This window comes from Propithecus coquereli, unplaced genomic scaffold, assembly GCF_000956105.1.
Source record: "Propithecus coquereli isolate 6110/MARCELLA unplaced genomic scaffold, Pcoq_1.0 Scaffold262, whole genome shotgun sequence".
Classification (NCBI taxonomy): Eukaryota; Metazoa; Chordata; class Mammalia; order Primates; family Indriidae; genus Propithecus; species Propithecus coquereli.
Window position 1 is genome coordinate 2,033,644 of NW_012148197.1, and position 13,600 is coordinate 2,047,243.

Genomic DNA, 13,600 nt, shown 5'->3' on the forward strand with positions numbered 1-13,600 from the left:
AGTGTTTATCTCGGGCTAGGTTTCAGGGCAGCATCAGCTTGAGAAGGTAGGTGTCATCCCAACCCTAAGCAGCAGGGAGGAATCTTAAGTCTAAGTCAGGAACTTTAACTCAGACTTGAGTTACCAAGGTGAGGCAGGAGTCAGTACCTGTGAAAAGATAATCCTGTCTCTTTCATGCCCCACTTAGGGCTGAGTGGGCTGCCAGCGGGGTGACCCAGGGGTCCACAAAGACAACTAACTAATACCTAGGGAGAGCGCAAACAAAGGCTCCACTTCCGTTGTCTCTTCCCCACACAGGCTCATCAGGCTACCCTGAAGTAGACCTCGCTAACACCGATCCACTAGCTAGCAATTCCTGATAGATATAACCTGCCATTTCACAAGATCAACAATTGTATTTCCCACGCCCCTAATGACTCTGCGACATACTGCACAGGGACTGTGTATGTTCCCTGAGAAGCAGGGCATGGAATTGGTCTGAGAGTTGACAGGCTAGCTGCAGGGTACCACTGATGCTATGTGAGACCTTCTGATGATTATTATGTTTGTAATTCTCTCATGTTCAAGGCGCTAATGCCTTTGTTAGTTCTCTTGTGGTCCAAGTTCTAGTGCCCTTTCCAAGCATTGTCTCAGGCAGTCCTCACAAGAGCACCACGGGGCAGGTATTATATCCAACAGAGGGAAAAATAGCCTTGAGGCATTGAGAGCACTGCCCCAGATTAACTAAATTAACCTGAGTAGGTGCTAGAGTTGGGCATCAGACTCAACTTTGTCTTACTCCCAAGGCTGTGCTTTTAACGTGAGCCGCCATGTCTCGAGGGAACACGATTGAAGTTAAAGATTCTCATGAGTCATTGTGTTTCTCCAAACTTTGTAGGCCATGTTTAGAAAACTGCAAAATGTTATTTAGCTAATGTCCAATAGGCTTCCCCATTCCTGTACCTCTTATTAAGCACGTTAAGATGAACAAAGATCCTGGGCATCTGGCATGAGCAGACTCAAGGGTCTATGGTCTGAATGCACATGGGATGTGGGTTCACATTCCCCTGGCCAATGCCCAGGGCAGGCATTGCTAGTTGATCACAGCACCTTTACAGACAGAACTTGGATACGGCTTCACAATCCAGGCACTGCCAAATGAATAAAGATGGCTAGAGAGATGCAACCAAATGCCATCCTGGTTTTATGCACTTTTCTATGTCTGACTATTGCTACGCTCACTTTTGTAAAAATAAAAAAAAAATTATAGGGCCGGGAGAGGTGGCTCATGCCTGTACTCCTAGCACTCTGGGAGGCCAAGGTGGGAGGACTGCTTGAGCTCAGGTATTCCAGACCAGCCTGAGCAAGAGCGAGACTCCCGTCTCTACCAAAAACAGAAAAATTAGCTGGGCGTCGTGGTGTGCCTGTAGTCCCAGCTGCTCGGGAGGCTGAGGCAGCAGGATCGTTTGAACCCAGGAGTTTGAAGTTGCAGTGAGCTATGATGATGCCACTGCACTTTACCCAGGGCAAAAGAGAAAGACTCTGTCTCAAAAAAAATAAAAATACAAAAAAATTATAATCAACTACAGATTTGTTGTTAAGATTTCTGAAATGAGGCCAGGCACAGGGGCTCACGCGTATAATCCTAGTGCTTTAGAAGGCCAAGGCAGGAGGATTGCTTGAGCTCAGGAGTTCAGGGTTACAGTGAGTTATAATTGTGCCACTGTACTCCAGACTGGGTGACAGAGCAAGACTCTGTCTCTTAAAAAAAAAAAAAGAGGATTCCTTAAGTGTCAGCCTATGGTTCCACAGGTAGCTACGCAGTATAAGCGAGGCTTTAGTTGGCCTTCAAATCACTAGGATGAGGTAGGATAATGACTTTTTGCCATAGCAATCAGGCATCCATCTTCTGGTTGGTGATTCCAGTAGTGGATCAAAAAAGTATGATCAATTACAGCTTATAAAAAACAGAGGAATTATTATTTATGGCACAAACCTACCACCTGGAAGGATACAATAAAGAGTTCTAATCAGCTGGCCACCACATTTCGCTACCTGGGACATGGAGAAGGGAACATCCATATTTAACTTACTGTTACAGCCAACTGGGGTACAGGAAAACCCACATGTTCAACAGGGGCGATGACAAAGTTGTCAGCATTTCCAGATCAAAATGTTCTCAAGCTTTAGGGTGTGTGCCAGGATTGAAGAGAGGAACTCCCACACTGCTTCTTGAAAAAAGCCTTAGTAAGTCCTCTTCTCTGCACATCCACATGCACGGGAAGTGGCCCTCGTCACAGACAAAAATCTACATCAAGGTGTTCCTTCTGGAACGAACAACCCTTCCTTGAATAAACCTTCCTTTGCAACTCGACTGTTGAAGAACTTTCCATGAGTGGTCCCAAATCATAAGACGTCTGCTGCCTTCTGGTCTACATAGAAGACTGGCTGGTGCCAATGAAATGCATAAAGAAAGGTCTCCTCCCAGCAAATCCAATCATTTATGCCCTGCCTTCTTAAAGTACTATCCTAAGTAACATGTCAGGTCAGCAGAAGGTTCCACACATCTGGACCACGCTGTTCCACCTTCCCGCTGGGGCACCTCACAAAACCAGAACTCACCGAAGTTCAGCTGGCTCCCCTGAGGACTGAAAGATTTTCTTAGAGCTTTTCTGAAACTGCCACCCACTCTCCTTTATGCAGACAGTTATGATAAATGCCTCTTCAGAGTTTATTATTAAAAAAGAAACAAATATATGCCACAACGAAACACGCATTTGTTGTAACAAACTTATACTTCTCACGCAGTACATACTGACAACCGCAGGACTCAATAAGTTTCTCCTCTTGGTGTGGCTTCCAGAAACCTGAGTTGGCATTCATTTGCAGTAATTGTCCACAGCAGAGGTTTTCTGATACAAATATCTTCCTTCTTTACTTTTTGGCTATCATCCTTATACCTCTTTTTAAAAAAGTAACAATTCTATCCTTCTTATGATTTTTCGTTTCAGTAATAATATGTTAATGTGTGCATTCATAATGAGATGAGCTCTAGATAATTTCATCCTCTGTGATTACATGTGGAATAGAGTGATTAATCATAAAATGTTCTCCCCATTATTCCAAAACTAGGAAGTCGAACAGAGCAATAGACTGAATGCATTCTAAACTGATCTCTCTCCTAAGGAGATTATTTTCAGTGTCCATTTATATGAACAGCCTGGGGGTTGGGGGCCACCTCAAACTGTAACATTATAGCAAGTACCACTGACAATAAAGGAGTAAACTGATAAGAAAATGCTTTCCTATTGAAAACATTTAATGACTGCAACTTATGAGTCATTTCTTGAGTATGCAAAAGTAATATATTTTCCAAATATATTGCTTCTCACATGAGTATATTTCTAAGCCTTCCTTTCCTTTCTCTAAACTTTTCCTTTTCTAGCATCTTCAGGGAAAGAAAACTGGTCTGATTATTTCCCTTCTATGTTAGTTACAATATAATGAAATATTTTATTTCTCAAAAAAAAAAAAAATGCTTACAGAGTGTCTGCTTTGTGTAAGGAAGTATGTCATGAACAAAACCGAAATGGTCCTTGTCTCCCCATTGCTCATATTCCAGTGCAATACTATTCCTCATATGTCCTTCGCTTCCCCCCATTCGAAACTGCAAAGTTACGCCTGGCATGCTACCAGCTCCACCTGCTCTGGGGGCCACACTGACTCATGGGAGCCATAACATTCAATTGGCTAATGTCAGAGAAATTCTGGAAGAGAGCGTCTGCGGAATTTCAGGGGGTCTCCTTAACAATGGCATCAATGGAAACCAGCTCACACTGCCACCAACCTGAGAGCCTTCATACTCACTTGTGGATTCCAGGCGTTTGACGTCTCTTGATGTTTCTAAGAAATATCGCCGGAGATAAATGAAAATGATGCAAAGGGGAACCAAAGGTATCGCGATCCAAGGAAGCACGGCCACGGCCACAGCTACCACAACAACCACTTGTAGAAATGACTGAAAGAGCAAAAGTAGACACAGGACCTCTTTATCAAGAATTCTTTCCAAAAATATCTTATTGGGTTGTTTTATTTGGATTACGCTTCCTTCTTTGAAAGATCTGCAGAATAGCAGGGAATGCTTTTCCAACCAAAGAAATAAGGAATGTACAGGTTGTCCTAATGATATTTACTACATGCCTGCCACGCACAAACACTATGATAAGAACTTTTTGGGCATTATTTCTTTTGATGCACTCACTAGCCCCATGAGGTAGGGCATGATTATTTTGCCTATTTAACGGACTAGAAAGCTGAGATTCACAGTAGGACTTGAATCCCAAACTCTGGTGAGTTAGTAGATGCTAACAGGGAAATAAGTGAGCAGGTATCATAGATGAGGAAACCACAAACCTCAACGATACATAGGATAAAGAAGAGGCTAATTGCAAATTCACCGCTCAAAAAAGGAGGCAATAATTTAAACCTTCACCTTTGGAAGTGGGGAGACCTCACTCTTGGTTTCTACCCATTGTAAACATTGACTGAGGGCTGTGTATCTGGCTGTATACTAAATACACTACATGTATCAACCATATAAACCTCATAACACCCCTATGTAGTAGTAGTAGTATCTCATTTTACAGATGGAGACACTGAGGCATGGACAGGAAAAGTAACTTGGAGATAACATAGCACCAGTGACAGAGCTGGGGAGCCCACACTGCTAGCCAATAGACGTAAGCAAACCCTCAGTATACAGCCAACTTTTTGTTGTTCAGGAAAAACTTCTTATTAGTCAGGAAGAACTTTTGGACTGCTTTGGGTCTAGTAAGCTGTCTTTAATTTTTCCTCTGAAAACCCTTACTTAAGGAATTATAGAGTCTATCAACAAGCCCAATGAAGAAAAATGTGATAAATCAAACTTTTTATATTCCTTAGAAACCTGAGGAAGAGTTTTGATAATAAGAAAACAGCTTACAATATCTAAAAGGGATTTTAAAAAAATTTTTATTACTTGCATATACATTCAACTTTCCACCATTAGGATAAATATTTGAAATGTCTATTTCAAAGCCACATGATGGTAATAATAGCAAATGCCATGTATCAGGTGATTCCTGGGTGCAAGGCACCGTGGAATGGCTCCATGAATATTCACTTAAATCATCACCTCACCCCATGAGGTGATGTTTTCTTGGGAAATTACCTTGGTCTAAAAGATATTAAAAAAAAAAAAAAGGTAAGCAGAATAGAAACCCAAGTCACTGGATAATGGTCATTTAAGTATCCATCTTTATCAGGAAAAGTATGATATACTAACAATTATCTATGGCTTCAGGTGATACGAATACAACTCAAGTTAGTGTCTACCTGCTAAGAAAGCACAATGCTCGCTTCTTGAAAAGGATGGAATGGTGGGACCATTCAGATTCATACAATGAGATCCAAGGACTCCAAAGTTTACTATTTTACATGAAAATACACAACTTGACCAGAAAGCACAGAGTGCTGTGGAGATATAGGAAGAAATAGAACACTTTTTAGAGGGTTCTAAGAAGGACCTGGGACCTAATTTCACAGGCTGATTTAACAGACTATCAGAAAGAGCAGCATTAATAACCATCTGCTGGTAGCAATCACAGCTTGCTTCCCCATGTGATCACAGGCAACTCTTGTGTTCTCGTAGCATCAGTACCTACACCCTCTGCTGCCAGCCCAGTGCCCTGACCCTTGGCCTCTCCTGTGAGGTGACCAGTCCCAGATTCCTGGTAAATTAGGGAATAGCAGTCTGCTCAGGTCAAAAAGGAGAGCTGATCATTAAAAAGGTCTTAAAATGCTTGCAAATAGATCATACTGATACATGTTGATTTAATAATTATTGTTCGAATAAAAAAAGTCTCCTAAAAGTTCTAAGCCTAGAAAGCAAAATAACGTAGAGAAAAACAAAAGAAGTGCCAGATTTAATTTTAATAAATATATAAAACGTAGGGACAAAAAATGAGGGTTGAATGCTCTACATGTTTAATATCTATATATGAATGGTGGTAAAACATGAAATTTCTCCAGGAAGATTCTTCTTCTAGAATATCGTATCCCAATATTATAGACTTGAACATATTTCTTTTCACAAATGCAGCTTTAAATATGAGGACCTGTTTGCCTGTCTGGTATTTAACTACCAAACTATTTACGGTTCTGTAGGAATTTTTAGGTATCTACCTACAATTCTCTTTAAACTTAATTCTGTGAGATTTTGTTCCTGCTAGTCTTTGTGAGTCTTATGTCAAAGGACATGTTTTCTATAAATAGCACTAAAAATGTATTTTTATTTTATGCAAATAAATATGCCATCCATACTTTTGACTCACTCTATTCCTAATTTGAACTCTCTCTCCCCTCATCCTTATATTAGGCACAAAGTGAAATATGTATTTAATCAGGTGGCAACTTAATCAGTAGATGGTACCTTTATTATTTATGATATTAAAACATAACACCAAAATTGTTAAGACTGCTAACGCCTTGGAGAAACTAGAAAGCTTTTAATTCTGCTGTGAGTCAGACTCTTAAGAATTAAGTTCCAAGTTGTGATAAGTACAAATCGTCCAGGTTATTACTTTAAACTATTACTGACTTTGCAAAAGAGGTGACTTAAGAACAAGAAACAAAGCAGGATTCTCTTCTTGGCAAGAAAGCACAACAAGATTTTCTCCTGATTTAAAGAGGACAAAAATTGACACCTTGTTTTTGATAAGTAAGCTATTTACTGATGTGAGTGTAGAATAGATTCTGCTACCTATCTTATTCTGGAAACACATGAGATTAAAAAAAATGAAATGACTCGAAATGAAATGACTATCATAACAGATTGTGCTGCTAACTAATACAGGATTCTTGTGGAGGCATTAAAATTTTGAACAGACTATATAAACCTCTAAAAGTATTAAGAAATAAAGATGTAATTTATGTCAAATTATACTCATTATATTTAATTATAGAATGAATAGAAGCAAAGGGGGAAATATGGAAGGCTCTTAAATGTACGCTCATAATCCGTCATACTCCCAGCATCAGCATTTATTTCTCAGATGTAAGTTGCGTGCTCACATGATGCTGTGCATGACTTAGGGAAGTCAGAGGTCAACTCTGGATCCCAGGTCTATTATCTCCATAGGACCCACCTTGGGAGGTCTCCCTTTTATCACCTGTTACCTTTGACCTCACCCAACTCAGTTAACTCTGTTGAATCAGAACTTTATAGCTTGCTGATATTTGTATGAGAAGATCTACAGAAAAGTTCTCTAAGACTAAGCTTGCAAACCTTGTCCTTTCCTTGGGATACACTAATCAGTCCTATGAGCCTTCACTGGATGATGTGATCTTCTCACATCCACACCAGCTCTCAGACCTGTGTTACCCTTCAGTTAGCTCTTAATCCTGCATCACAGCTGATAGCACTGAGGAGTGAAGGATGTGTGGATTATAATCTGGTTAGAAAACAATAGAAGGCATCAGGGAAATGTGCGGCACCTCTTCCTTCCTTTGTGGTCAGTGTATCTCATTGAGAAACACCTTCCTTTCCACCTTTCCTCAGTATTAATGTTCATCATGAAATTCGAGGCTGAATTCCATGTACACTCTACCTTTAAAAGACACACCTAAAAAAGAGAGGCATATAAGGGTGGAAATAAAAGGTTGAGAAAAGGTACCCTGTGAAAACTCCACCCAAAAGAAAGATGGACTGTCTATCTCTACCACTATGAATACAGAAGCTCTAATTAAGGAAGGATTCCTAGAGATAAAAGAAATATTTCATAAGAATAAAGGTTCGAATTAACCAGAAGATACACACAACAATAAATTTTTATGAACCTAAAAATATGGCTCCACAATGCATAAGGGAAAAAATCCAACAGATCTCAGGAGAAATAGAAAAATCTACCATTATAGTCAGAATTTTAACCCACTTATTTCAATACCTGATAGAATAAACAGATCAAAATGTATTAGAGATTAGAAAGCATGATTAACAAACCTGACTTAATGGCTACAATACTGTAAACAATAACTACATAATACATTCTCAAGTGCACACATACTACATCATAAAGCAAATATCAAAGAACACCAAGAGACAGAAATTATATAGAATATATCTGTATGTGAATTTAAAAAGAAATCAATAACAAAGTAACTAGAAAATGACCAAATGTTAGAAAATTCAGTAATACACTTCTAAATAACACCTGTTTCAAAGAAATTAAAATTACACAGTATTTTCGAATTAAAAAAAAGAAAATCTAACGATATTAAAATTTGAGCCCTGAAACTAAAGCTGTGTTGAAAGGTAAATTTATAGCTTTAAAAATTTTTTTAAGGCCGGGCGCGGTGGCTCACGTCTGTAATCCTAGCTCTCTGGGAGGCCGAGGCGGGCGGATTGTTTGAGCTCAGGAGTTCGAAACCAGCCTGAGCAAGGGCGAGACCCCGTCTCTACTAATATCAGAAAGAAATTAATTGGACAACTAAAAATATATAGAAAAAAATTAGCCGGGCATGGTGGCGCATGCCTGTAGTCCCAGCTACCGGGAGGCTGAGGCAGGAGGATCGCTTGAGCCCAGGAGTTTGAGGTTAGTGTGAGCTAGGATGACGCCACGGCACTCTAGCCCGGGAAACACAGTGAGACTCTGTCTCAAAAAAAAAAAAAAAATTTTTAAAAAGACAAATGCTAAAAGTCAAGGATCTTAAAAAAACCTTAGAAAGATTTAAAAAAAAAATACCATATTAAATTAAAATATGACAAGAATGGAAATGAGAAAAAGTAGACAATAATGAAACAGAAAACTAACTTCAAGGAGAAAAATCAACAAACCTATAACTTGGTTCTTTGAAAATATGAATTAAATTAATAAACTACACCCAGACTAATTAAGAGAAAAAGAGAGGAAGAAATACTATTATCATGAATTAACAGGCGGTAACAGAAGATATACTACAGGCATTAAAAAGGCTACAATAGAGTATCAGTCCCATACTTTGTAGAGTCATAATTTCAAATGATGAAATCTACAAAGTAAAACAATTTTATAAAGAGGATATAACAAACATTGTGCCAATAAATTTAAATTTTTTCATGCAAATTTCTTGAAAAATGACACACAAAAACTGACATAAGAAACAGAAATATGAATAATTCTATAACAATTTAAGAATCTGAATTCAGAATTCAAAAATTTCTCACAGAAAAAACTTTGGGCCCAAGTGACTTCACAAATTGATTTTGCAAAAACATTTTACCAAATTCTTCTGAAGAATTCAAACACATTATCCTGATATAAAAACCAGAAAAAGGAAAAATATAAACCAAACTATTTCAAGGATACTAAATCACATAACAATAAACTGAATCTAACAATATAAAAAAGATAATATTTCACAAACTGATTATTCCAAAAATACAAGGCTGACTTAAGATCTCACAATTAATAAATCAATGTTATATATCACATTAACAGAATAAAGGAGAAAAACCGCATCGTCATTCGCAATAGTTGCAGAAAGAGCATTTCATAGAATTCAATGATCACTGATGATTTTAAAAATGAGTCTTAGGAAAATAAGAATAGAAAGATACATCCTTAATCTGATACAGGCATCTATGAAGAAAAATCTACTGCAAATGTTATATTTAATGCTGATATAGGGAAAGTTTTCCCTCTGAGCAAGGGGGAGAACCACAATGTATGCTACTACTGCTTCTATTTTTAAAGAAGGACAAGAGGTTCTAGCCAGAGCAATAAAGAAAAAAAAAATGAAAGTATAATGAATGGAATACAAAAATAAAAGTTATTATTCATAGATATAACATTTATACAGATAATCTAAAGAGATCTATAGATTAAGTAGTAAAATAAAAAAATTTTAACAGGGATATTATACAAAATAAATATACAAAATGCAATTGTACTTTTACAAATGAGGAATAAACCATGACAAGGTCAAACTCTTAAAAGCATGCCATCTACAACAATATCAAGAGACATCAAATGCCTAGAATATACCTAATGAAAGATGTGCCAACCCTTTTATATTAAGAATTATAAATATTATTGAAGGGATTTAAAAACCTGTAAGAATAAAGGATACAGCATATTATTTTGGAAGACTCAATAGTGTCAAGATGTCGAATCTTCCCAAAGTGATCTATAGATTCAATAAAATCTCAACACAAACCCCAGGAAGTATTTTTGTGGAAACTGACAAGCAAAATTTACATGAAAATACAAAGTACCAAGACTTGTGCTACCAGATTTTAAGGCTTACTGTAATGCTACAATAATTATGACACAGTATAATGTTGGCACAAAAATGGACAAAAAGATCATGGCAACGGAAAACAGTCCACAAATAGACCCATACCTCCAGAGTTGCTTGAACTGTGACCATAGAGATACTTGATACAGTGAAGAAAATAATAAATAAATTAATAAATTAATAAATAATAAATGTTGCTGGTGTTCAGTGGGATATGCCTATGAAAACTGAATGCTTTACTTGAAACTATACATAAAAATAAATGCCAGGTATATCATAAATCTAAATTTTAAAAGTAAAGAAGCAACAAAAGAATATCCTTATGACTCTCAAACAGGTACAGATTTTCAAAAATAATACAAAAAGCAATAAACATAAAGGATAAAATAAATATGTTTATGAAAATACATCATATGGGACTACAAGGGTAAATATTAGTGCAGGAGAAGGTATATAACAAAAAACGTATAATTTAGAATAAAGAATTCTATAAATCAATAAGAAATAAAACCAAAAACACCCCAGAGTTTACAATAGGAAAATTGGACATTCACTCAAATAGGCACTTTGAAAAATATGATATTTGAATGGTCAATAAGCATATGAAAGATGAAAACTCTAAAAATACATCAAATGGAAATGCTAGAAACAAAAATGGGAATATCAAAAATAAAGAAACACATTCAATGGGCTTGCAGCAGACTGGGATAACTGAGAAAGGATCAGTGATCCTGAAGACAGATGAACATACATCACCCAAAGGGGAAGACAAAATTAAAAAAGACTGAAAAACTAGAATGGAACATCCTAGTTCTGTGGAACTTTACCAAACTGTCCAACATATGTGTAATTTTGAGTTGTGGAAGGGGACGAGAGGCGAAAAAAGAGGAATAATGGAGAAGTGTATGAAGCAATGAAGGCTCACAATTTTCCAAAATTGAAGAAAACTATCAACCCACATATTGAAGATGCTCATTAACCCCAAAGGGGACACTAGACACATATAATCAAACACGTAAAAACCAGAGACAAGGAGTGAATCCTTTAAAAAGTGTGAAAAAGCACACATAATGTATGAGGAAACAAGCTTAACAAGGATGACTGATTGATCACCAGAAACAATGGACGGAGAAGACAATGAATTGATGTATTTACTGTGCTGGAAAAAATAAAAACAAACGATTATATAAACCTAGAATCTTACTTCCATTGGAAAGATCATTAAAAATGAAGACATGCTCAGATGGACGAAAGCTAAGGGAACTTGTTTCCCGCAGACCAGCCTGAAAAGAAGTTCTCCAGGCTGAAGGAAAATGATACCAGATGGAAACTCAGACTTCAAAAAGAAATAAAGAGGACTGAAAAAGGATAAATATGTGGACAAATATAAAACATAATTTTTTACAATATGTATGCACACACATGCATACATATGTATATATTTCAACTTCTTTAAAAGACTATTGATTGTTTAAAGCAGAATGAACAGCAAAATATTGTGAGCTGGGGGGCTGAGCAAGATGGCTGAATAGAAGCCTCCAGCGATTGTCCCACCACACGAACACCAAATTCAACAAATATCCGCTCAAGAAAGCTCCTTCAGAAGAATCAAAGCTCAGGTGAGTGATCATACTACCTAGTTTTAACATCACATCAAGGAAAGAAGGCACGGAAGAGGGCAGAAAGACAATCTTGCACGGCCTACGCCACTCCTCCCCCATCCCCTGGCACCCCCAGTACAGAGAGAATCTGTGAGGGGAGGGGGAGAGTGAAGTGACTGTGGGACTTTGCATTAAACCTCAGAGCTGCGCAGGCATCGGGCACCACAGGGCAGAATTCTGCCACTGCCTATGGAGGGAGCATATACAGTTAGACTAGCCTGGTCAGAAAGAATCCTCCACCCCGAAACCCGAGTTCTGGCTAGCCCCACCATTGGCTGACAAAAAGCACCTGGGGCCTGGAATAAGTTCATAAGGCAGTCAGGCCATAAGGGCTGCAGTCCTTGGGCAATTCCTGTGGCTATAATGGCTCAGGTCACTTGAGGTGCAAGTGACCCAGTGACATACCAGTGGTAGAAGCCAAGCCAGTGCCTCTGTCACACACACACATACCCTGCCAAACACAGGTTGTGCGGCTCAAGGAGTCTTCTTCCACTTGGGGAAAAGAAAGGGAAAAGTTCAGAGGACTTTGTTTTGCAACTTGGGTACCAGCTCAGCCACAGTAAAATAAAGTACGGAGCAGACTCCTGACACCACCTCCAGTTCAGGCCTTAGTTCCTGGAAGGCATTTCTAGACCCACTGTGGGCCACAAGGAAACATGCTGTCATATAGGGAAGGACCCCAGTCCTGGCAGGATTCACCACTTGCTGACAAAAGAGCCCTTGGCCTTTGAATAAACATCACAGGTAGCCAGGCAATAGCCAGCACTGGCTTTGCTGTGAGACTGGGCTCGCTTCAGGTATGACCTGGTGCTGGTGGCCATGAGGGAGGCCCCACTTCACTCCTCCCCAAACACTAGCAGCCCAGCACAGAGAATGGGGGAAGAGATTGAGAGACTTTGCCTGGTAATCCAGGGAGTTATCCCGTATCTTACTCAAGTCCACCAAGGCAGTACCACCGGGAGTCTGTAAGAGTCACAGCATTACTGGGCTTGGGGCAACCCCAGCGCTGATACAGCTTCAGTGATCAAAGACTTAATCACTACACTCAACTCTCTTTGAATATCTGGAAAGCCTTCTCAAGAAGAATGGGTTCAAACAAGTCTATACTGCGAGGATTAAAATAAATACCTAAATGGTCAATGCCCAGGCACCAAGGAACATCCACAAGCATCAAAAACACCCAGAAAAACATGATCTCACCCAACAAACTAAGTAAGGTGCCAGTGACCAATCCCAGAGTGATGGAGATAGGTGACCTTTCAGACAAAGAATTCAACATAGCTGTCCTGAAGAAAATCAATGAACTTCAATACAACACAGAGAAGGGATGCAGAAGCCTATCAGAGAAATTTAACAAAGAGATTGAAATAATTTTTTTAAAAAATCAAGCAGAAATTCTGGAACTTAAGAACTGAACTGAAAATGCATCAGAGTCTCTCAACAGCAGAATTGATCAAGCAGAAGAAAGTAGTGAGCTTGAAGACAGGATATTTGAAAATACACAGTCAGAAGACAAAAAAGAATGAAGGGCCGGGCGTGGCGGCTCACGCCTGTAATCCTAGCACTCTGGGAGGCCGAGGAGGGTGGACCGTTTGAGCTCAGGAGTTGGAGACCAGCCTGAGCAGGAGCGAGACCCCGTCTCTACT

General features: G+C 38.8%; 1 protein-coding gene across 1 annotated transcript in view; it reads right to left on the bottom strand.

Annotated features, from left to right (window-relative positions):
- Positions 1 to 13,600, bottom strand: part of ABCC4 (ATP-binding cassette, sub-family C (CFTR/MRP), member 4) — a 244,430-nt gene that overhangs the window by 52,296 nt on the left and 178,534 nt on the right. The window contains exon 21 of the mRNA XM_012647333.1: positions 3,847 to 3,997. Within this exon, the coding sequence (XP_012502787.1) occupies positions 3,847 to 3,997 (151 nt within the window). The remainder of the gene's footprint in view (positions 1 to 3,846; positions 3,998 to 13,600) is intronic.